General features: G+C 45.8%; 1 protein-coding gene across 6 annotated transcripts in view; it reads right to left on the bottom strand.

Moving 5' to 3' along the window:
* The window catches only part of AFAP1 (actin filament associated protein 1), a 198,420-nt gene that overhangs the window by 121,149 nt on the left and 50,896 nt on the right, over positions 1 to 26,375 (bottom strand). For all 6 annotated transcript variants that reach the window (XM_049886706.1, XM_049886703.1, XM_049886700.1 and 3 more), the window contains exons 2-3: positions 18,967 to 19,095; positions 14,423 to 14,520 (exon numbers count right to left, since the gene is read on the bottom strand). In XM_049886706.1, coding sequence (XP_049742663.1) covers positions 14,423 to 14,520; positions 18,967 to 19,095 — 227 coding nt within the window. The remainder of the gene's footprint in view (positions 1 to 14,422; positions 14,521 to 18,966; positions 19,096 to 26,375) is intronic.

Below are 26,375 nucleotides of genomic sequence, written 5' to 3'. Positions count from 1 at the left end.
AATTGTACCCCTCCCCCCCAAAAAGAAAAAGAAATGTGGGACTCCTGTACCTGTATGAGAAGCCCTGGTGACACAGTGGTTAAGAACTACAGCTGCTAACCAAAAGATTGGCAGTCCAAATCCTCCAGCCACTCCTTGTAAACCCTATGGGGCAGTTCTACTCTGCCCTATAGGGTCGCTATAAATTGGAATCAACTTGACAGCAATGGGTTTGGTTTGGTTTTGGTCTGGTGCTTGTATATGGAAGCACCATATACAAGTTTGGAAATGGGGGGTTTTTTTTATGTTAACAAGGTCATCCCAGAGTAAGGTGGGTCCTAAACCTAATACTTTCTGAGTGGTATCTTATAAAGATAGCGGAACAGACACAGGGACACCCATCGAGGGAAGACAGGCACCATGCAAGGATCGTCTACAAGCAAAGCAATGCCAAGGGTCACCCAAAGTCACCAGAAACTAGGAGAGAAGCCACAGCAGGAATCCACACAGCTGAGACCCTGATCTGGACTTTTACCCTGAGGAACTATGAGAGAACACATTTCTGTTTTTAAAGGCACCCACTTGTGGTATTTTTTTTTTTTTATGGTGGCCCTAGCATTTACCATTTTTAAAATCAAGAAAAAATTAAACTATCTCCCCCTCAAACAATAATACTCCTAGGGGGCACGAGAAGGCCCTTTCCCTCCAGAAGGCATCGGCACTGCATCCCTGAGGTCATTTATCCTGGAAATCCCTCCACAGGGGCTCAGACACTTTGGCGCGTATTTCACAATTTGTTTGAGAAAAACAGGAGAGAAATTGAGAGGGGGGCCCAGCTGCTACTAGGACCACTGCTTTCAGAGGAAAACCTTCTTTCTGATCCTTTTTGACAGGTAGGAATTCCCTGCTTGTGTAATTAATAGGAATAAAAAAATAGGCATGACGCAGGGAAGGCCGGCATCCCAAAGGGATCGTGAAGGCCCAGGGACAGACAGGAAGCCTGAGGAGAACGCGGACACGCAGCTCGAGTGACGTCCCAGCCCATCAGCATTCCTGGGTCTGTGCAGCCTGCTCCTCACTGAGGTCCCAGTGCCCTCACCTCTTAACCTGGTGGTGCAGTAGTTAAGAACTCAGCTGCCAACCAAAAGGTCAGCAGTTCGAATCCACTAGCCACTCCTTGGAAACCCTCTACTGCCCATTTGAGCTCCAAGATTCCACTCCTAGTATTCTTACAAGTCTGCAGGTCAATAGGCAACAGTGCCAACTTTGTTCAAAACTGTAGGGAGAAAGGGCCTTTTATCCTTCATTAATGGTTGTTGTTGTTGGGTGTCGTTGAGTCGATTCCAAATCATAAAGACCCCATGTGATGGAGTAGAGCTGCTCCATGGGGTTTCCTAGGCTGTACTCTTTATGGGAGCAGGTCGCCAAGCCTTGCTCCTGTGGAGCTGCTGGGTGGGTTTGAACCACCAACCTCTTGGTTAGAAGCCAAGCACTTAACCACTGTGCCAGGGGGCTCCTTCACTAAATGGAAAATAGCATTACAATCTGCAACCTGAGTTGTTCTTGTTGATAGCTGCTGTTGAGCTGTCCTCCGACACAGGGCAACCCCATGCTTAACGGGATGAAACACTGCCTGGTCCTGCACCATCCCCATGATCGGCGTGGATCAGACCACTCTGAGCCCCAGCATTGTCACTGACTGAGTTTTTGAAACAGATCATCACCAGAGACGCAGAGATGCTGAGACAGAAAGATGGAGGATCCCTGTGGATGGCAAAAGTCCAATCCACGATCTACCACGGGGATGGCACAGATCAGGTGGCTTTCGTTCCGTCGTGCATGGGATCGCCAGGAGCCAGGGCCGACTGGAAGGCAGCAGCTAAGCACAAGAGCTCTTCTGGAAAAATAAAAGTTTTTATCAAAAACACATCCCATTCTACCCAGATCACCGTTGGACTTGCCTTCCACAAAGACTTGAACCAGCACTGGGAAAACAGTCAGGCATACCTTCTTGTTTCTTTCTGGTTTCATTTGTATACAACAAAGAATAAAAGCCCCCGAGGCCCTGTCGTCTTCCCTTCCTTCTCTGACTCTAGGTAGTGATCCAGGATGAAAGGCAACCCCCACCATGTGGGCTGCAGAGAGGACAGGTGTCTGCAGCGCAGCTGCATGGTAAATTTGAGCTAAGGGTGCCCCAGTAATTACGTGTGAGATTCCTTAAAGGCAGGGAAAAAGAGGAAACAAGAGCCCCATACCTGCTGAAAGGATCCCATCTGATTACACAGGGAAATGCATAGTTCCCTTGTTTTAAATCTTGGTTTCAGTCTCAACTCTACAGGTCATAAGATGCTTAATTCTGTCACATCATTTCAAAGAGCTCCAGTTTCCCTGTCCGTCAAACAATGTTTCTATGAAAGCACTTTAGAAAGGATCAGATGCAATCACAAGGCAAGGTAGCGAGGGCTGGTCCCAAACATCCTGTGTGATCTCCTGGCATGAAGAGGCATCCAACTTACATACACCCCTGAAATGTTAAGGAATTAAACAGCCCTCCTCTATCCCGCTAACTAAACTCCTGGGTGGTGCAAATGCTTCAGTGTACAGCTACTAAACGAAAGCGTGGAGGTTCAACTCCAACCAGAAGTGTCTCAGAAGAAAGGCACAGCCATGGGCTTCTCTTCATTTATGACCTTTCTAGCCTTGGGTCCAAGCCATGGTATTTCCAGTTGCCTCAAACATATGCATGAGCTCAACGATGAGTAAGGAAGACCGGAGAACAGCTGCCTTTGAATTGTGGTGTTGGTGAAGAAGACTGAATATACCACAGACTGCCAAATGAGTGAACAAATCTGTCTTGGAAGAAGCACACCCAGAATGCTTGTTAGAGGCAAGGATGGCGAGATTACATCTCACATACTTTGGACATGTTATCAGGAGGGATCAGTCCCTAGAGAAGGACATCATGTTTGGTAAAGTAGACAGTCAGCAAAACAAGGAAGAGCCTCAATGAGATGGACTGACACGGTGGCTGCAACAATGGGCTCAAGCATAACAACAATTTTGTGGATGGTGCAGGATCAGGCAGGGTTTCATTCTGTTGTACGTAGAGTTGCTGAGTTGGAACCGACTTGACGACACCTAGCAACAACTATACACGTGGACCTCGCCATATGGGACACGCAGGAATCAAATAGACTACATTTATGGAAAAAGATGATGGAAAAGCTCAAAATCATCAGTCAGAACAAGGCCAGGGGCCAACTGTGGATCAGACCATTAATTACTCATATGCAAGTTCAAGGTGAAACTGAAGAAAATTAGAACAAGTCCACGAGAGCCAAAGTACAACCTCTGACTTTAGAGACCATCTCAAGAACAGATTTGACACATTGAACACTAATGACTGAAGACCAGATGAGTTGCGGAATGACATCAAGGACATCATAGATGAAGAAAGTAAGAGGTCGTTAAAAAGACAAGAGAGAAAGAAAAGACCTAAATAGATGTCAGAAGAGACTCTGAAGCTTGCTCTTGAACACTGATTAGCTAAAGCAAAAGGAAAAAGTGATGAAGTAAAAGAGTTGAACAGAAGATTTCAAAGGGTGGCTCAAGAAGACAAAGTAAAGTATTATGATGACATGCACAAAGACCGGGAGGTAGGAAACCAAAAGGGAAGAACACACTCAGCATTTCTCAAGTTGAAAGAACTGAAGAAAAAATTGAAGCCTCGAGTCGCAAGACTGAAGGATTCTAAAGTGAAAATATTAAATGACGCAGAAAGCATCAAAAGAAGATGAAAGGAATACACAGAGTCACTATACCAAAAAGAATTATTCCACATTCAACCATTTCAGGAGGTACCATATGATCAGCAACCGATGGTACTGAAGGAAGAAGTCCCAGCCGCACTGGAGGCATTGTGGAAAAACAAGACTCCAGGAATTGACGGAAAACAACTGAGATGTTTCAACAAACGGATGCAGCACTGGAAGTGTTCACTCATCTATGCCAAGAAATTTGGAAGACAGCCACCTGGCCAACCAACTGGAAGAGATCCATATTTATGTCTATTCTCAAGAAAGGTGAATGCAGAAATTATCAAGCAATATCATTAATATCACATGCGAGCAAAATTTTACTGAAGATCATTCAAAAGCAGTTGCAGCAGTATATCAACAGGGAACTGCCAGAAATTCAAGACAGATTTAGAAGAGGACATGGAACCAGGGATATCATTGCTGATGTCAGATGGATCCTGGCTGAAAGCAGAGAATAACAGAAAGTTGTTTACCTGGGCTTTATTGACTATACTAAGGCATTTGTGTGGATCATAACAAATTATGGATAACATTGCAAAGAATGGGAATTCCAGAATGCTTACTTGTGCCCGTGAGGAATCTGTACATGGATCAAGAGGCAGTCATTCGAACAGAACCAGGTTCTCCATGGTTTAAAGTCAGGAAAGGTGTGCACCAGGGTTGTATTCTTTCACCATACCTAATCAATCTGTATGCTGAGCAAATAATCCGAGAAGCTGGACTATATGAAGAAGAACTGGGCATCAGGATTGGAGGAAGACTCATTAACAACCTGTGCTATGCAGATGACACAACCCTGCTTGCTAAAAGTGAAGAGGACTTGAAGCACTTACTGATGAAGTCCAAAGACCACAGCCTTCAGTATGGATTACACCTCAACATAAAGAAAACAAATATCCTCACACCTGGACCAATAAGCAACATCAGGATAAATGGAGAAAAGATTGAGGTTGTCAAGGATTTCATTTTACTTGGATCCACAATCAACAGCCATGGAAGCAGAAGTCAAGAAATCAAAAGATGCATTGCATTGGGCAAATCAGCTGCAAGAAATCTCTTTGAAATGTTAAAAAGCAAACATGTCACCTTGAGGACTAAGGTGCCCCTGAGCCACGCCATGGTATTTTCAATCGACTCATATGCATGTGAAAGCTGGACAATGAATTAGGAAGACTGAAGAAAAACTGACGTCTTTGAATTGCGGTGTTGGCAAAGAATAGTGAATATACCATGGACTGCCAAAAGAGTGAATAAATCTGTCTTAGAAGAAGTACAACCAGAATGCATTTTGGAAGCAAGGATGGCGAGACTGGGTCTTACATACTTTGGACATGTTGTCAGAAGGGATCAGTCCCTGGAGAAGGACGTCATGCTTGGCAGAGTACAGGGTCAGCGGAAAAGAGGAAGACCCTCACCGAGGTGGATTGACACAGTGGCTGCAACAATGGGCTCAAACATGGCAACAATTGTGAGGATGGTGCAGGACCGGGCAGTGTTTTGTTCTGTGGAGCACATGGTCGCTATGAGTCAGACCTGACTTGACGGCACCTAACAACAACAGCCTTGGGCTTGTAGTTCTGCCAAGATGATTTGCTAGGCCGCAATCTTGCAAAGGGATTGGACAGTTTACTAGACAAATAAGGTGCATAAAACTCTTATAGGGACTGGTCGATTGCTATGCAAATTAGGTGACTGTGGCCTATCAAAGGGATTGGTTAATTCATGGTCTTAATGGGAGGAGCAGGCTTATAAAAGAACCAATCCCACAGAGGTTGAGGAGGACCTCACTACCATCAAGAAGAAGAGCCTGAAGCAGAGTGCATCCTTGGACCCAGGGTCCCAAAGCTAAGAAGCCTCTAGACCCAGGAGACAGAGAACTGAGACACTGGAGACGGTGCAAGATGGCAGGAAATGGCAGCAGCAGCACAAGAAGGAGGAGACCAGCACGGGATGGTGGCAGTGGGCTTCCTGGCCCACGTAGCAAGAGAGCTGAGTACTTTCAGGCAGGAGGCTTGCTAGTAGAGTTAGTGCCACTGGGTGCTAGTCAGTGGATCTAAAGAACGGTAACACTTGGCTGAACAGGGCAGAGGCCAAGAGGAGGCTCGCCCGGCCGAGAGGAGGCTAGCCCGGCCGAGGGGAGGCTAGCCCGGCCGAGGGGAGGCTAGCCCAGCCTAGAAGTGTGGCCTGCCTGTAGGCACGGCTGAGAAGGAGCTGGAGCTGTCCTGGTTGAAAGCTGTCCTGATTGACAAAGTGTATCCTGTTATTTCCAAATTGACCCTTGTCTTGGTCATCTAGTGCTGCTATAACACAAATACTACAAGTGAGTGGCTTTAAAAGGGAGAAATTTATTTCCTCACAGTAAAGTAGACTAAAAGTCCAAATTCAGGGTGTCAGCTCCAGGGGAGGGCTTTCTCTCTCTGTCAGCCTTCTCAAAATCTTCCCGAGACAAAGAGCTTCTCTGCCCAGGGACCCCGAATCTAAAGGACGCGCTCTGCTCCTGGTGCTGCTTTCTTGGTGGTATGAAGTCCCCAGCTCTCTACTTGCTTCCCTTCCCTTTCGTCTCCTGAGAGATAAAAGGTGGCAACTGGCAATTTACCCCTCTCGTACCATGTAACCCCAAGCTGTTGAGTTAGTGAATAAAAATATTTTTAGGAAATGTCTTCACTGGGGATCATATACAATGTGCTATGCCCCAAAAGGCGTCTACTTGGCTCTTCTTCCCACTCACATAAATATCTGAGCTACCACTGATATGAGAGTCAGTGTTGTTCTGAAACAGGAGGGGAAAAGGGAAGAAACGAAACACAAACGGGGCTTGCCTGGATGAGCCCCCACGAGTGAAACGCCTGCGCTGGGTTTGAGCAGCGGCCACAGCAGCCAATGTCAACACAGATGGAACCCATTTCCAAGGGACAGGCTGGCCTTTCCCCACGCTCGCTCAGCACTTGCTGCGGAAGAAGGTCAATCAGTTTGATAGGTACAAAATAAAAACAGAAACCTTGTGGAAAGCACCGCGATTCCCAGAAACATTTTATTAGGCTTGTGGATATCCTGCCCTATTCTCTCGTCTCCCCTGGAAAAGCCAGGGCTGGGTCTGCATACCACAGTCGTGACTTCAGAGATCCAGGGAGTGCTCAATTTCCACATGACACCCACGCCTACACCCTCAGCACTTCAAAAGCCAGAGCAGCCACAGGGAAGGAGTGGGGGGGCGGGGGCCGCTGCCCAGGGACACTTCCGGGTGCTCGGAACGTTGACTCTGAGGGTAAACCAGCAGTATTCACACGCTGCCTTCGTTTATAAAACATCACTGATGTTACAAAAGGGACTTTTTGGCATGCTACTGGACCTTGAGCAGTGATCAGCTACCGGACCTTGAGCGGTGATCAGTATTTTTACACGCACAAAGACATATAAGAAGCAAACCCATCATATAAAACTTAAAATTTGGTTTAGTTAAGGGAATGTCCAGAGGACTTAATCACTGCATCGAGCACTGCTAAGAACCTTTAAAAGGGGCACAAAGAGACCATTCCTGTAAAGAGGCTATAATGTGGAAAACTAATAAAAACAGTGTTCAAGTTGATGGCATGCCATAAAAGAGATTTAAAAAAAGCCCAACAGTGGTCCACATGAAGAGAAGTCACACCTCGCTGGGACATCGTCAACAGCGCACCAGAACCACCTCCAGCTAGGCCTGCGAAACTTAACCCCGCGAGCCTCCCGGCCTCATCTGCAAATTAAACACCCAAATCCAGCGCCGTGGAGTCAGTCACCCACCCAGATCCTACTCTCCAGCAACACAGGAAAAAAAGCCAGTTGTTATGGAGCTGGCTTCCACTCGTGATGACCCCATGTGTGTCAGACTAGAACTGCGCTCCGTACGGTTTTCGATGGCTACTTTTTCAGAAGTAGACTGCCAGGCCTTTGTTCCAAGCACCTCTGGGTGGAGCAGAACCTCCAACCTTTCAGTTAGCAGCCAAATGCATGACCCGTTTACACCACCCAGGGACTTCCACCTGTACACCTACCTCACCTCGCTGTGGGACGAAAGCCAGTTAACCAAAAGGCAAAACTGGATTTACTGATTGACTTGGTTTATAATGTATTAGCTGAAAACTATCAGAAAAATACGGTAAAGCTATCTCAGCCAGTCTCCACCGACTGGCTCACTGACTAGCGGATGTTCTTCACGCCCTCTGTAAAATACGCTGACTCACACCCTGGAAATGCGAGCCCGCGGTTAACAGGCTCCTCTCAAGAGAGACTGCAAGAGGCCACCAGCTGAGCTGTGTCCCCAAGTCACATTTATTCTTTAAATTCTTACAGTTATTACTAGGCTCGTTTATTTTAATTAATTTGATTGACTGTTACATAAAGCCATGAGAAATTTGTGTAAAAAGACCTGTTGGCTCTCGGAGTGGCTTTAGAAAGGTTCAAAAAGACAAGCTGGAAAAAAAAAAAGTTATCCACTGAGGCATGGGCAAGTCGGCTTGCACGAACAGGACAGCATAAAGGTCAGACTGGCTCACCAAGGGTCCTGTCAGGTTTACGATCTCTGTCAGGAAACAACAACTAAGGAGCTAGGAACGGTGTGTCATGGTACCAATGGTGCAGAAAAACAAGAGGATTCAAGGAGCGGCCCCTACTCACGGAACGCCACCCAGGGCCCACCTCGCAGGTGCAGTCCTTTCTACCGAGGGCAGCAGGTCTTGGAAGCTGGGGCAAGATGCTGTTGATGCCTATGGATGGGGGACAAGTGGGGAAAGATTCCCCAGTGACCAAGCTGCTGTTCAAAGATCATGGACTTCAAGTATTTACAGCACGTAGCTTTTTTAAAATTCCTTACTTTCACCAACATTTTTGATTAAGCAACCACCCGTTCCGATTACATCAGCTAAGAGGACTTCTCAAGTGCCTTAAACCAGGGCAGCTTGCCACAGTGATTTTGCAGCCCAGAGCAGGGGTGGAATATAAGCCCAGGGAGAGAGGAAGAAAGAGAATGAATGAATGAATGGATGAGTGAATGAACCAATGAACAAATGAATGAATAAGTGAACCAATGGAGAAATGAAGGAACAAAGAATTGAATAAAAGAAGATCAAATGAGTGGATGGATGAATGAGCCAATGAAAGAATGATGGAATGAATGAATGAACAAGTGGACAAATGATGAACAAATGAATGAACGCACAAACAAATGAGTAATAAATTGCATTTGGGGGGAAACATCTAGGTGAGGACTGTCTGAAATGGCACTCAGACTGAATTCCACTCCACCTGGCTGGCCTCACCAGGATATGCAGGTGCACCCAGACCAGGTGAGACGGCACTTCACGTAGCTCTAGGTGAAGAGAGGCAGTTAGATCCGTACAACCATTGCTGCTCTTCTGGCTGCTTCACCTGAAGTCTCTAACTATCCTTCCTGACGTGAACCGTGACAACAAAACACGAGACACAAGATGCTGAGACATATCAAAGAACAGCCACAGGTTCAAAACCAGCTTAAAACCCATTGTCATGGAATCAATTCTGACACACAGCGACCCTGTAGGACAAAGTGGAACTGCCCCATAGGGTTTCCTAGGATAATTTTTACGAAGCAGACTGCCTCCCCTTTCGCCCATGGAGCCGCTAGTGGGTTTGAACAACCAAACTTTCACTGAGCAGCTGAGTACTTAATCACTGTACCACCAAGGCTCCTAAGACGAGCTTAGATAGAAAAATAAAAGTAAACCAGGAGATTACCAAACTCCTGATAAACCACGCACATCCACTCCTCGGAAACCCTGGTGGCATAGTGGTTAAATGCTACGGCTGCTAACCAAAGGGTCAGCAATTTGAATCCACCAGGAGCTCCTTGGAAACTCTATGGGGCAGTTCTACTCTGTCCTATAGGGCCACTTGAGTCGGAATCGACTCGACGGCACTAGGTTTGGTTTTTGTTTTTTTTATCCACTCCTCACTTATCAACAGGATTAAATTCCAAAGTCCACAAAATCATTGTGCAAAAATGGATGACCACATCAGATCACAAAATAGAGGATGACCACATCATTACATAACTGCCAAACCACTGAGAATCATGGCCCAGCCAAGTTGCCACACAACTTTAACCATCGCAGCCAGCTTAATTCTCTCCTCCCACTTCAGTGTAAGGTACTGCCAGATGTACATTGTTAATGCACAAAACAGCCACTTAGTAGATTTTTTGCTGTTGTCATAAATGCTAAATGTCAGGTAACAAGACAGTCACAAAGGGAGGAGTCGGGGGATCAGTAGTAGGACTAACACTGTTGAGTTGCAGACTTCTGGACTGTAGTTTTGCATTAAATCTAAAAATAGCAAATAAGACAATGAAAAAAAAATAGTGAATCCAGTCATAGAGGTGTCTACAACATATGGGATGAGGTAAAAAAAGAAAAACAATAATTAAAAAGAAGTTCAAAAAGAAGGAAAAGTACATAATATATGCTATTAAAAAGAAAAAAGTATATAAAATCATAATTCAACATGCTTTCAAATGTCTAAAGATTAAACATATAAAATGAAAAATAATATATATTTATATATTATATAATTTCATATATTTTATACATTATATATGAAATAGAATTATAGTGAAAATAAAAATGTAATCCACCGCTCGTCTGTCAGTTTATTGTAGCGTGGTGGCTTGTCTGCTGCTGTGTTGCTGGAAGCCATGCCACCAGTATTTCAAACACCACTGGGGTCACCACGGTGGACAGGTTTCAGCTGAGCTTCCAGAATAAGACAGACCAGGAACAAGGGCCTAGCAGTCTACTTCTAAAAAAACTGGCCAGTGAAAACCTTATGAATAGCAGTGGAACACTGTCTGATATAGTGCTGGAAGATGAGCCCCCCAGGTTGGAAGGCACTCAAAAGATGACCGGGGAAGAGCTGCCTCCTCAAAGTAGAGTCGACCTTAATGACGTGGATGGAGTCAAGCTTTCGGGACCTTCATTTGCTGATGTGGCAAGACTCAAAATGAGAAGAAACAGCTGCAAAAATCCATAAATAATAAGAACCTGGAATGTACGAAGTATGAATCTAGGAAAATTGGAAGTAGTCAAATATGAAATAGAATGCTTTAAGATCGATATCCTAGGTGTTAGTGAGCTGAAATGGACTGGTGTTGGCCATTTTGAATCAACAGTCATATGGTACTACTATGCCAGGAATGACAGAAGAAGAACGATGTCATGTTCATCATCAAAAAGAATAGTTGAAGTTCTATCCTGAAGTATACAACTCTGTCAGTGGTAATATGCTTACACCTACAAGGGAGAACAGTTAATACAAATATTATTCCAATTTATATACCAACAACTAATGCCAAAGATAAAAAACTGAAGATTTTCCCCAACTTCGGCAGCCTGAAATTGATCAAATATAAATCAAGAAGTATTGATAATTACTGATGATTGGAATGAAAAGATGGAAAAAAAGAAGGATCAGTAGTCGGAAAATATGGTCTTGGTGACAGAAATGACGCCAGAGATCACATAATACAATTTTGCAAGACCAACGATTTTTCACTGCAAATACTTTTTTCAAGACACAAACAGCGACTATGCACTTCGTTGGATAGAATACACAGGAATCAAATCGACCTCATCTGTGGAAAGAGACAACGGAGAAGCTCAATATTATCAGCCAGAACAAGGCCAGGGACTGACTGTGGAATAGATCACCAATTGTTCATGCTGAAGCTGAAGAAAATTAAAACAAGTCCACAAGAGCTAACGTACAACCTTGAGCATATCCCACCTGAATTTAGAGACCATTTCAGGAATAGATTTGAATACTAATGACCAAAGACCAGAGCAGTTGTGGAAGGGCATCAAGGACATCATACATGAAGAAAGCAAGAGGTCATTAAAAACACAGGAAAGAAAGAAAAGACCAAAACAGATGTCAGGAGAGACCCTGAGACTTGCTCTTGAACATAGAGAAGCTAAAGTGAAAGGAAAAAATGATGACGTAAAAGAGCTGAACAGAATATTTCAAAGGGCAGTTCAAGAAAAAGCAAAGTATTATAATGAAATGTGCAAAGCCCTGGAGTTCGAAAACCTAAAAGGAAGAAGGCTCTTGGCATTTCTGAAGTGGAAAGAACCGAAAAACAAATTCAAGCCTTGAGCTGCAATTTTGAAGGATTCTATGGACAAAAGATTGAATGACGCAGGAAGCATCAAAAGAAGATGTGAGGAACACACAGTCACTGTACCAAAAAGAACTGATCAACTTTCGATTATTTCAGGAAGTAGCATATGATCAACAACTGATGGTACTGAAGGAAGAAGTCCAAGCAGCACCGAAGGCACCAGCGAAAAACAAGGCTCCAGGAACTGACGGAATACCGACTGAGATGTTTCAACAAACGGATGCAGCACTGGAAGTGCTCACTCACCAATGCCAAGAAATTTGGAAGACAGCTCCCCGGCCAACAGACCGGACGAGATCCATATTTATGCCTATTCCCAAGAAAGGTGATCCAACCAAATGCGGAAACTATCGAACAACATCATTAATATCACACACAAGCAAAATTTTGCTGAAGATCATTCAAAAACGCCTACAGCAGGATATCGACAGGGAACTGCCAGAAATTCACGGTGGATTTAGAAGAGGATGTGGAACCAAGGACATCATTGCTGATGTCAGATGGATCCTGGCTGAAAGCAGAGAATGCCAGAAAGAGGATTACCTGAGTTTTATTGACTATGCAAAGGCATTAGACTGTGTGGATCCTAACAAATTATGGATAACATTGCAAAGAACGGGAATTCCAGAACACTTATTTGTGCTCCTGTGGAAATTGTACACACACCAAGAGGCAGTCATTCAAACAGAACAAGGGAATACTGCATGGTTTAAAATCAGAAAGGCGTGTGTCAGGGCTGTACCCTTTCAATTCGTATGCTGAGCAAATAATCCCAGAAACTGGACTATATGAAGAGGAACCGGGCATCAGGATTGGAGAAAGACCATTAACAACCTGCATTATGCAGACGACACAACCTTGCTTGCTGAAAATGAAAAGAACTTGAAGCGCTCAACATAAAGAAAACAAAAAACCTCACAACTGGACCAATAAGCAAAATCATGAAAAATGGAGAAAAGATTGAAGTTGTCAAGGGTTTCATTTTACTTGGATCCATAATCAACACCCTTGGAAGCAGCAGTCAAGAAATCACACAACACATCCCATTAGGTAAATCTGCTGCAAAAGACCTCTTTAAAGTGTTAAAAAGCAACGATGTCACTGTGAGGACTAGGGTGGCCCTGAGTCAAGCCATGGTGTCTTCGAGCACCTTGCAGGCACGCAAAAGCTGGACAATGAATAACGAAGACTGAAGAAGAACTGAGGCCTTTGAATGAAGGTGCTGGAGAATAATATTGAATATACCACGGACTGCTAGAAGAACAAACAAATCTGTCTTGGAAGAAGTGCAGCCAGAACGCTCCAAAATACATCCTGAAGCGAGGATGGCGAGACTACGTCTCACATACTTTGGACGTGTTATCAAGAGGGATCAGTCCCTGTAGAAGGATATCGTGCTTGGTAAAGTAGAGGGTCAGCGAAAAAGAGGAAGACCATCAATGAGTGGCTTGACAAAGGGGCTGCAACGATGGGCTCAAGCGTAGCAACGATTGTGAGGATGGTGCAGGACTGGGCAGTGTTTTGTTCTGTTGTACATAGGGTCACTATGAGTTGGAACCGACTGGCACCTAACAACAACACAAAACAAACAATAACGCACGTGAGGAACACGCTTCTTCGTTCCATCAAGTATAGGAGACCAAACTGGCAACACCTGCAAAGACAAGAAGGCAGGAAGGGACTGGGAACCTGAGAGAATGGACAGGAGGAACCCGGGGTAGAAAGGGGGAGAGTGCTGCCACACTGAAGGATTGCAACCAATGTCACAAAACACTCTGTGTACACATTTTTGAATGAGAAACTAATTTGGTCTGTGAACTTTCACCTAAAAAAAGCATATAATAAAACTAAAAAACAAAAAATAAACAAAATAACACCTAGCAAATGGTTCACATGTTTGGCTGCTAAAAGAAAAGCTGGTGATTCGGGTCCACCCAGCGGTGTCTTGGAAGAAAGGCCTGGTGATCTACTAGGTTTGTCTTGGATGCAGCTGGTACCAGGTGCCGTGGAGTTGAATCGGACTCCTGGCAATCCCGTGCGCATCACAGCAGAACTAAGCTGCACTGGGTGTTCAGTGGGTGATTTTTCAGAAGTAAATCGCTAGGCCTTTCTTCCGAGGCCCCTCTGGGTGGACTCGAACTCCCGATCTTTCAACTAGTAGCTGAGTGCTTAAGTATTTGTGCCACCTAGGAACTCCATTAAAAAAAAAAAAATCAGACCCATTGCCATTCAGCCCATTCTGACTCATAGTGACTATAGGACAGACTAGACCTGCCCCACAGGGTTTCCAAGGAGTGGCTGGTGGATTCGAACTACCGACCTTCTGGTTAGCAGCTGAGCTCTTAAACACTGCACCACCAGGGCTCCTAGAAGTTCCTGGGTACCCAAAAAATCTGTGGCCTCCACTCCCCCAGAATGCGAGCACGGTCGGGGGACTCACCAGCCAGGGCTGAGGGATCTCAGGCAGAGGCAGCTGTGGAGGGGCCGGCAGGCTGGTCGTGGTCTCTTGCTTCTGAGCATGCTCTTTCCCTTCAAAACCTGTAAGGGTGAAGCAAACCACAGGCTGGGTTGAGGAGGGGGAGGATGGGGTGCCATGAGCACGTCCACGGTCTGAGATCTGTCCTGACACTTTGCCAACTGTGATTTTCTCCACCCTTCACAGGAGTCCTGAGGTAGGTAAGGTTTTTCCCACCCCTCATAACGGTCCTGAGGCAGGTAAGGTTTTCTCCACCCCTCACAGCAGTCCTGAGGTAGGTAAGGTTTTCTCCACCCCTCACAGCAGTCCTAAGGCAGGTAAGGTTTTCTCCATCCCTCACAGGAGTCCTGAGGTAGGTAAGGTTTTCTCCACCCCTCACAGCAGTCCTAAGGCAGGTAAGGTTTTCTCCATCCCTCACAGGAGTCCTGAGGTAGGTAAGGTTTTCTCCACCCCTCACAGCAGTCCTGAGGTAGGTAAGGTTTTCTCCACCCCTCACAGCAGTCCTGAGGTAGGTAAGGTTTTCTCTACCCCTTACAGCAGTCCTGAGGTAGGTGAGGTTTTCTCCACCCCTCACAGCAGTCCTGAGGTAGGGAAGGTTTTCTCCACCCCTCACAGCAGTCCTGAGGTAGGGAAGGTTTTCTCCACCCCTCACAGCAGTCCTGAGGTAGGGAAGGTTTTCTCCACCCCTCACAGCAGTCCTGAGGTAGGGAAGATTTTCTCTACCCCTCACAGGAGTTCTGAGGTAGGTAAGGTTTTCTCCACCCCCTACAGCAGTCCTGAGGTAGGTAAGGTTTTCTCCACCCCTCACAGCAGTCCTGAGGTAGGGAAGGTTTTCTCCACCCCTCACAGCAGTCCTGAGGTAGGGAAGGTTTTCTCCACCCCTCACAGCAGTCCTGAGGTAGGTAAAGTTTTCTCCACCCCTCACAGCAGTCCTGAGGTAGGTAAGGTTTTCTCCACCCCTTACAGCAGTCCTGAGGTAGGTAAGGTTTTCTCCACCCCTCACAGCAGTCCTGAGGTAGGTAAGGTTTTCTCCACCCCTCACAACAGTCCTGAGGTGTAAAGAGGTAGGTAAGGTTTTCTCCACCCCCCACAGCAGTCCTAAGGTAGGTAAGGTTTTCTCCACCCCTCACAGCAGTCCTAAGGTAGGTAAGGCCACTCTCCATTTTGCAGGTGACAGTTCTAAGACTAAAAAAAAGTTAAGGGCTAAGGTAAACATCAGCAGCTACAGGGGCAGCACTGGCTGTGGGGCCTCACTGCCTCTCAGAAAGCCAGGAGACTCAACATGGATGACCTGTCAAAACATCAGGCTGAGCAAAACCAGGCAGTTGTAAAAGAACAAATACTGTTTGACCTCACTTATATGAAAGAAGCAAATATATGTGGTTGTTGGATGCTGTTGAGTTGAATCCAACTCATATAGATCCCACTGACAGAGTAGAACTGCCCCACAGGCTTTCCTGGGCTGGAATCTTTACAGGAGCAGATTGCCAGGCCTTTTCTCCCTCAGAGCCACTGGGTGGGTTCAAACAACCACCTTTTGGTTAGCAGCCAAGTGCTTAACCATTGCTCCAGCAGAACTCCTTAAGTGCTATGGTAGAAGACAGGAACAGAGACAGAAGACCCCGTACCTGACCACCATAAGCTGCAAGGAGACAAGAATGTTGGCAGAGAACTGAAAACAGTAACAAAAGAGGAAAAGAATGAATGGAAACTCTACCTCTAAAATCCAACCAGCAAAACTAAGAAATCGGTGGCTGGGAGTAAAGGAAAATGAAACAGCTGAAGAGAGAATCAATGAACTGGAAAACTTCGCAAGATGCTTCCGGCAGGAAGCATGGCGGAGGAAGAGAGGGAGGAATCCAGGAAGCAAGCAGCACGTGGTAAGGCACAGGGGGCTCAAAAACCGCAGCAGGGAAGCGAGTAGGTAATGTGTGGTCTCAGAAGAAATATCCAGAATAGGCAAAAGCGTGGAGACTGAAGTTTGCTAGTGGTTACCGGGGACGGGAGGGAGGGGGAGGTGGGAACGTTGTTTGGGAAGCGCTGAGTTTGTTTACAACGACAGAAATTTTGGCAACGGATATAGATGATGATGGCACGACATAGTAGCTGTAACTGGTGTCACTGAGTTGTTCACATGAAAGACGTTCACCTGGCAGGTGCTGGGTTATCTAGTTTTACAGCAATAAAAAAAAATGGTCGTGAAAAAATAACAAACATGAGGACAAGCATTAATGAAGTAGAACAGAAACACACATAGATCAAAGGGAAAAAAAGGCAAAAGTCGGCTCCTTAAGGGCCAATAAAATTGGGAGTCTTACACCACAATATTCAAAATGTCCAGAATACAATAAAAAGATAAAGAGCAAATATTTTCTATATCAAGAACGGTGATGAGGACATCATTGCAGGTCGTAAAGAAATGAAATCGATTATGGGGGGGGGGCATTCAGAAAACCTTGGTGACAAAACCAACCCCAAACCCACTGCCGTGGAGTTGATTCCAACTCCTAGCAACCCTGTAGGACCGAGTAGAATTGCCCTCCATGGTTTCTGAGGCTGTAAGCTTTATGAAAACAGGCTGCCACATCTTTCTTCTGAAGAGCGGCTGGTGGGTTTGAACCGCGGACCTTTTGGTTAGCAGCCGAGTGCTTAGCCACTGCACCACCAGGGCTCTCTTTGGTGCCAATATATACGAACATTCAGTTAAAACGAATAAATTCTTAGAAAACACAATATACCAAAACTGACACAGAAGCAAGTCTAAAGGATTGCATTTGTGTTAAAGGAATGGACTTTGTAATTAAAGTCTCCCCTCCCCCCCGCCCCACACACAAAAACCCGACCCGTGCGATGTTCAGACGAGGAGTCTGTCACGGCTGGAAGGCTGAAAAGAAATGCTACCTCTGCTGCTAAAAGGAAGCCTAAAATCCACAGTCCATCTTCACAGGACATTTACAGGGTCTCAGGCTTGACTTTAAAATTTTTGATATTATTTCCTTCCGGTCCTGACAACATTCCCGTAAGCCAGACAGTCTTCCTTTGCCCTTCTTCATGGATGAGGAGATGGAGGCGTGGGGGTTTGGTAACTCATACACAGCCACGCATTTGCAAGAGGCAGATGACTTTGGGGTTCACACCATGACCACCAAGTATAAGGAGCCTTGCAGGGTAGCCTGGAGTCCCCAGGTGGTGCAAATGCTTAACAAGCTTGGCTGCTAACTAAAAGGTTGGCTGTTCAAATCCACCCAGATGAGCCTCAGAAGAACGGCCTGGCGATCTACTTCCATAAAAATCACAGCCATGAGAGCTCTGTGGGGCACAGTCCTACCCTGGCACACATCGGGTCACCATGAGTTAGAACTGACTTGATGGCGAGGGTTTGTTTTGGTTTGGTTTTTTTCCATCTGGTTATGCCCTACAGAAAGAACCCTGGTGGCTTAACAGTGTAGTGCTCAGATGCTAACAGAAAGGTTGGAGGTTCGAACCCACCCAGCGGCTCCAAGGGAGAAAGGCCTGGCGACCCGCTCCTGTAAAGATGACAGCCTAGGAAACCCAATGGGGCAGTTCTGTTCTGTCACACAGGGTCACTGAGTTGGAATCCAGTCACTGGCACCAGTAACAACAACAGCCCCCACAGCGCCGTCCAGCCGAGAACGTCACACACTCCAACACTCCCATCTGGCACCAACTGGCCCGGACTCTCCCCACAGCACCCTAGTTGTGCCTGGCTGCCCTCTGCATCAGGACTCAGCCTGCGTTTCTGACGCAGCCGCCTGGCAGAGAGGACTCCCCAGCAAGCCTGGGGCTGCTGTCTCCACAAGGGCCTGTTAGCACAGTCAGCCCTGGGCTGGAGTTGGGAACCTGGATTTTTGGACGATCCCCCCTAGCCTAACTGGTAAGAGTGGTTCACCGTGCCGACACTGTGGTGAACACCCCCTTTCCTCCTGGGAGTTGAATTTTGGCACCTGCCAGGCAGAGCTGCCCACGTCACCAGCCTCCAGTACAAACCCCGGATGCTGCATCTCCAGTGGATTTCCCTGGGCAAAAGCAGTCCATCCATGGGGCTGCATTTCCATAGCTGGAGGAGAGTAGACTCTGGTGACCACCAGGGGAGGGAGGGCGTGCCGGAAGGCTCACCTGGGTTCCTCCAGCTCCACCTGTCTTTTCCCCTAGGATCCACCCCTCACCGCGCACTCTAATCAGTCCTGGCCATGAGCACAGCTCAGTCCTGTGAGTCAGTGCTTCCAGTGAATCTCGGGATAAGGGGATGGTCTTGGGCACCCTGGCATCCCCAGTCCCCACCCTTCCACTCTCTCCTTAGAGGCTTTTTTCTCTCTCTGCCTAGAGAGGGACTTAATGCCCAGTCGGAAGCACAGGCCCCATTGAACTCCTGACGAATAATTAACAAAGGGGCAGACACATCCCCGCGTCCTACAAGAAGCAGACCTAAAGATGGCGCGGAAAGAGAAAGAGGTTGGGATTAGGTCACAGGTTTGGATGGCACTCACCTTTGGTGGACTGGACCCTCAGCAGGATGTTGGTGATCACGGCCTTCTTCTCCCTGACAGTGGACGTCAAGTACTCATGGTCCAGGAGTTCCAGGAAGAGCCGGAGTTCAACTAGTAACTCTTCCATTGCTGGCAACAAAGGAGAGAACAGGTGTATCACCAGGCCTGCTGGTTTGGAAACGTCAAAATACGAACGTCCGGTTTTACTCAAAGTGTTTCATTTTCAGCTTGAGCAGTGAATGGAGTTTTGCAACAAGGAAAACAAGGGCAGTGCGGCTCAGTGGTAGAATCCTCGCCTTCCGTGCAGGAGACCCAGGTTTAATTCCTGGCCGAGGCACCTCAAGCACAGCCACCACCCCTCTGTCCATGGAGGTTTGTGTTGCTGTGATGCTGAACAGGTCTCAGTGGAGCTTCCAGACTAAAACAGACTAGGAAGAAAGGCCTGGCAATCCACTCCCAAAAACCAGCTAACAAAAACCCTATAGATGACAGCAGTTTGATCCATGGCCGATCGTGGGGACGGTGCAGGACCGGGTAGCATCGCGCTCTGTTGTGCACGGGGTCACCATAAGTAGGGGCGCGACTCCATGGTAGCTAACAATGAGAAGAACGTGAAAAACAAGTTTGCTGACCCCAGGTCAGCCAGAAGATTCACGCAGCATCCAGACAAAAGCACGGCTCCTTCCCTTCCGCTCCGAGCAGCCCCAAAGCCAGGCGGCCGCAGCCGGGCCGTGACCCAGAGCCTGGCATCACCACTTGGTGTCAATTGCATGATATTCAATTTCAGTTTCAAGAAGGATGTGGGGGTTTAAAACACCAAATAGTTTTCAAATCACCATCAGAGCATGGTTTCAGAAACCCGACACCCACCGCCCTGCCTCTGCAGGGCTGGCTCCCGCCCCAGGGTGACTGCGAGCATACTTGCACAGTTACACCAAGGTTGCTGGACAGGAGAGGGCTCAGAACACGGCCCAGGAGCCGACTAGCCCTCCTGCCCTCTGCTGCTAGGCCTATGGCAGCCTTTTCCTCCGAGAGCCACAAAACTGCAAAGCACGGCCGCATCAGAACGTTTAATTGCAGTCTACAAGCCTCCGGGTAACTCGAAAACCCTTCCAGGGAGTCCACGGGGTCAAAATTACCTCCACAGTCATTGCTGCTAGTAGTTGCCGTCAAGCCGGCACCCGACTCATAGGGACCCCACGCTCAACGGAACCAAATGCTGCCTGGTCCTGGGCTCCCCCCGTGCTTGGTTGCAGATTGGACCATTGTGATTTAGCGTTTTCATTGGCTGGTTTTCAGGAGATCGCCAGGCCTTTCCTCCTAGTCTGTCTTAGTCTGGAAGCTCCACTGAAGTCTGTTTAGCATCACAGCAACCCAGCATGACAGACGGGTGGTAGCTGCAGATGAAATACACTGGCCGGGAATTGAACCTGGGTCTTCCACATGGAAGGCGAGAATGCTACCGCAGAACCAGCATGATACTATTAAGTACCTACCATGTGTCGGGCAACACGCTAAGTTTTCAGTACACATCACATCTAGTCCTCACAGTAACCCTTCAAGAGAGGCGTTCTTCCCACCATCTTACAGAGGGTGAGACTGGGAGGAGGACAGGTTAAGCTCTTGGCTAGGTTCAGGGAGTCAATAATAAGAGGCAGGCCGGGAACAGAAGCCGGGTCAGCTAGACTCTAACGCTGCTATCCTTTGTGCCAGAGTCCCTGGGCAGCGCAAAGTGTTAATACACTCAGCTGCTGACTGAAGGTTGGAGGTTCAAGTCTACCCAGAGGCTCCTCAGAAGAAAAGCCTGGCAATTTACTTCCAAAAGATCAGCCACTGAAAATTCTGCGGAGCACAGTTCACTCTGACACACTTGGGGAAGCCGTGAGTCTGAGTCAACTCAGCGGCAACTGTTTTTTTGTTTTTTGATATTGTTTATGTCACAACACTGACCCTCTGGAGTTTGTTCATGGTGGAAGAGGATGTTAAGTCCAGGTATGTGATGTCCAAATCGCTTTTTTCCCTAACCCCTAATTTCGTATCCACTACACGTCTGTCAGTTTGTCGTACTGTGGGGGCTTGCGTGTTGCTGCGATGCTGGAAGCTATGCCACCGGTATTCAGATACCAGCAGGGTCACCCACGGTGGACAAGTTTCAGCTGAGCTTCCAGGCTAAGATAGACTAGGAAGAAGGACCTGGCAGTCTACTTCCGAAAAAAGTGGCCAGTGAAAACCTTATGGATAGCAGCGGAACATTGTCTGAGATGGTGCCAGAAGATGAGCCCCTCAGGTTGGAAGGCGCTCAGAATACGACGAGATGGACCGACACAGTGGCTGCAACAACGAGCCTAAGGATGGCGCAGGACTGGGCAGTGTTTCGTTCTGTTGTACGCAGGGTCACTGTGAGTCGGAACCAACTCAACGGCACCTAGCAACAAACAACAAGGTCATTACTCAGAATGAGCTTTACATCATATTTCGGCCATTATATCAAAAAGCAGAATCCTAGCATTGGAAGCACAGCTGTAGATTATCTGTCTAGCTCTCCCATTTTACTGATGGAAAACTGAGGCTCAGAGACGCACCCAAGGTCACAGTCTAGTGCACTGCACCCACTCGTACAGCACTGAATACCGGCCAGAGGGTTTTGCATACAGAATAGCAACTAGGTATAGTCTGAAAAATAACCATATTCTTATATTTTTTATGTATTATAATATGCTTTCATGTGTTTTATCTCATTTGGACCTGGAAGTATCACCCAGACAGTGGCCATCCAGGCTACTCCAACCCCTGGCAACCCTGTGTGTGTCAGGGTAGAACTGTGCTCTGTGGGGTTTTCAATGGTTGGTTTTCAGAAGCAGGACACCGGGCCTTCCTTCCGAGGTGCCTGTGGGTAGGTTTGAATCACCAACACTTCGGGTAATAGCCGAGAACTTAACCATCTGCACCACCAGGGACTCCTTCCATCTTATTACAACTTTAAAGTTTGGTACCCATGGATGCAGTAAGTGAGCCCAAGTCACATAATTCTTTCTTTTTTTTTTTTTTTATTATGCTTTAGGTGAAAGTTTACAGAGCAAATTAGTTTCTCGTTAAACAATTAATACACATATTGTTTTCGGACATTGGTTGCCAACCCTATTGGTTGTCAACACTCTCCCCTTCTCAACAGTGGGTTCCCCATTTCCTTTCATGCAGCTTTCCTGTCCCCTCCTGCCTTCTCTTCCTTGCCCCTGGGCTGGTGTGCCCATTTAGTCTCATTTCGTTTCATGAGCCTATCAGATCTTTGGCTGAAGGGTGAACCTCAGGAGTGACATCAGTACTGAGTTAAGAAGGTGTCCGGGGGCCATACTCTTGGGGTTTCTCCAGTCCCTGACAACTCACATAATTCTTATCTTCTAAAGTTATGAGATCCTTAAGTGGCCCCACAAAAAAGAAAAGTCAAGAAAGACACTTTGTACAACTCTGTGAAAACCGGATGAAATAAATACTCTCATAGAAAAAGTGTAATTTGCCAAATTGTTTTTAGAAAACTTGCTGTTGTTATCAGGTGCCATCGAGTTGGTTCCAACTCAAAGTAACCCTGTGAACAACAGAAGGAAACACAGCCCAGTCCTGCACCATCCTCACAATTGTTATGTTTGAGGCCATTGTTGCAGCCACGGTGTCAACCCATCTTGTTAAGGGTCTTCCTCTTTTCTGCTGACCCTCTGCTTTACCAAGCATGATGTCCTTCTCCAAGGACTGGCCCCTCCTGATAACATGTCCAAAGTGTGTGAGACAAAATCTCGCCATCCTCGCTTCTTGCTTAGAAAGCTTACACAGACCAACTCCCATAGAAGAAGCAGAGAAACTTGTCAAAGAATTACTGTCACAAAAAAAAAAAAGTATCAGACCCAGATGGTTTCATAGATGAATTCTACCAAATATTCAAGACCAAGAAAACTCATAGATTATTCAAGAGGAAATAAAAGAAAATTTCCAAATCTCTTCTTTTTTTTGAAGTGCAGATAAAAATGATGCAGAAACCTGGTAAAGGATAGCACAAAAAACAAAACCCAAGACTAATCTTAGTTGTAAATACCAATGCAAAAATCCTAAAAAATATATTAGCAAACAGAAACCAATACACCACATTGTGACCACACAATGGCCAGATGGGACTATTCCAGGAATGCAAGGATGGTTTAATATCAGACAATCTACTAATACAATTAGTTATTCCAGGAATTCAAGGATGGCTTAATATCAGACAATCTACTAATACAATTAGTTATTCCAGGAATTCAAGGATGGCTTAACATCAGACAATCTACTAATACGATTAGTTATTCCAGGAATTCAAGGATGGTTTAATATCAGACAATCTACTAATACAATTAGTTATTCCAGGAATTCAAGGATGGCTTAATATCAGACAATCTACTAATACGATTAGTTATTCCAGGAATTCAAGGATGGTTTAATATCAGACAATCTACTAATACAATTAGTTATTCCAGGAATTCAAGGATGGTTTAACATCAGACAGTTGCCATTTTAGCAGTAATATAATTCACCATCATAACAGGTCTAAAAAGAATATCACATGATTCTCTCCGAATATGACAAAAAAGGCCTAAGGCATAATTCAATACCCTTTCCTGATGAAAAAAGTCAAAAAGATTGGAATCAACAGATACTCCCTTAACATGACACAAAGCATGCACTAACTTCAAAGAGCAAGCATCTTACTTAGAAACACGAAGGCATCCCTGTTAAGTCAGAGACAAGGCATGGAGACCCATTTTCAAAACCCATAACTTTTAATATCGTATTGGAAGTACATGGAAACCCTGGTGGCGTAGTGGTTAAGTGCTACAGCTGCTAACCAAGAGATCAGCAGTTCGAATCGTCCAGGTGCTCCTTGGAAACTCTATGGGACAGTTCTACTCTGTCCTATAGGGTCGTTATGAGTCAGAATCGACTCAATGGCAGTGGGTTTTTGGGATTGGAAGTACTAACCAATGCATTTAGAAAAGAGAAAACGATCAGAAATTTAAGAACGGAAAGGAAAAAATTAAACTATCTCTATTGACTGTGAGATGAAGGAATACCCAGAAAACACCAGACAATCCATAGTAAAACACAGATCAAAAAAATGTAGTAAAGTAGCAGGATATATGAAAGCTACTCCTTTTTGCATGTTAATTTTATATCAGATAATACACATGCGATGCAATGAGAGAAAAGATCCCATTTACAAAAGCAGTAAAATAGTCAGTTCCTGTTATTAAGTTCTATGCAGTCCCCGTGAACACCGAATTAGCGATTACTGAGTCAGCCTTGTATACGTCTACAAATGACCACGAAAGTGCCAGTATTTGTTAGTGAATATGAGAATTTGATGGAACAGAATAGAAAGTCCAGAAATACACGCAAATATGTACAGAAATATAGCACATGATAAAGACAGTGTCTCAAAACAATGTGGAAAAGATGGACTTGTTAATAACAAGGGTAAAGACAACTGGTAGCAATGGAAAAAAGGGTATAATTGCATATTTAACTTACATTACAGGCTAGAAGAAACTCCAAAGATATTTGAGACTCTAGATTTAAAAATTTGAGTCCAAAAAAAAACAGAAGGTGAATTCCTTTATAACCAGGCGTGGGAGAAGGTTTCGAACTATGACTCAAAATCCAGATGTGGACAAGAAAAGATGGATGGACTACATAAAAATAAAACTATGCACTCCTTGAGAAAAAGATTGAATTATGGACTTCCTGCCCCCCACTCTGCCTAGCACAGTAACCCATGCATCCAGTGTGTTCCATGAATTTCCAAGCAGTGATCGAAATGTCTTGGCACATGGGCTCCTTAGGATGACTCCAGCCAGAGTTTGGGAAAATGGTTAGACCCTTGGCAAACGAAGGCAGGCCACTGGAGGTCTGGTTTCATAAACCTTGATATTGTCCCTCTCACTGAGAACTACTGCTGGAGATTTGAGGCCCCAGTTGAGAAAGTTTCTGAACCACGGCTGGGCCAAGACCATTTCCAAGACAACCTGCTTTTTAGAAATTCTCCTTGTGCCCAACATTCTTCTCCTCAATGGCAGCTCCTGACCTTATCACAAAACCTTAACTAAAATCTCATTTCTGTTAGCTGCCATCCAGCTGGCTCCTACTCATGGCAACCGTATGTGTGTTGTTGTTATTAGGTGCCATCGAGTCTGTTCCAACTCATAGTGACCCTATGCACAACAGAAGGAAACACTGCCCAGTCCTGCACCATCCCACAATTGTTGTTATGCTTGAGCCCGTTGCGACCTTATGTATAACAGAACGAAGTGCTGCCTGGTCCTGTGCCATCTTCATGATCGTAAGCATGCTTGAGTTCAAAGTTGTGGCCACTGTGTCAATCTGTCTCATGGAGGATCTCTTTTTCACTGACACTTTACTTTGTAGAGCATGACGTCCTTCTCCAGCGACTGGACTTTCCTGGTGACATGTCTAAAGTAAGTGAGCCAGAGTCTCCACGTTCTCACTTCTGAAGAGCATTCTGGCTGTACTTCTTCCAAGACAGATTTCTTTGTTCTTCTGGCAGTCCATGCTACATTCAATATTCTTTGCCAACACCATAGTTCAAAGGCATCAATTCTCCTTCAATCTTCCTTTTTCATTGTCAAACTTGTCACGTTTACGAGGTTAATGAAAGGACCACAGGTTGGGTCAGGCACACCTTAGTCATCTTTGCCTTTAACTAAATTTGTTGTTCTTAGGTGCCGTTGAGTGATTTCAACTCACAGGCACCCCATGAGACAGAGTAGAACTGCCCCATGGGGTTTTCTCTGCTGTAATCTTATCCAAACCATGATATTTTCAATTGCCTCATATGCACGTGAAAGCTGGACAATGAATAAGGAAGAAGGAAGAAGAATTGAAGCATTTGAATTATGCCGTTGGCAAAAAATATTGAATATAGCATGGACTGCCAGAAGAACAAACCAATCTGTCTTAGAGGAAGTACAGCCAGAAGGCTCCTTAGAAGGCAAGATGGTGAGACTTTGTCTTACACACTTTGGACATGTTATCAGGAGGGACCAATCCCTGGAGAAGGACATCATGCTTGGTGAGGTGGAGGGTCAGCAAACACGAGGAAGACTCTCAATGAGATGAACTGACATAGCGGCTACAATAACGGACTCAAACATAGCGACGATTGTGAGAACGGTGCAGGACCCGGCGGTGTTTCGTTCTGTCGTACGTGGGGTTGCAATGAGTTGGAACCGACTCAGTGGCACCTAACAACAACTAACGACAATCTTCATGGGAGCACACAATCAGGCCTTTCTCCTACAGAGCCACTGAGTGGATATGAACTACCAACCCTTTGATTAACAGCTGAGTGCTTAACCATTGCACCACCA

Source organism: Elephas maximus, chromosome 5 (assembly GCF_024166365.1).
Source record: "Elephas maximus indicus isolate mEleMax1 chromosome 5, mEleMax1 primary haplotype, whole genome shotgun sequence".
Classification (NCBI taxonomy): domain Eukaryota; kingdom Metazoa; phylum Chordata; class Mammalia; order Proboscidea; family Elephantidae; genus Elephas; species Elephas maximus.
The sequence above is the reverse complement of the archived record's forward strand: the minus strand, read 5'-3'. Positions and strand labels throughout refer to the sequence as shown.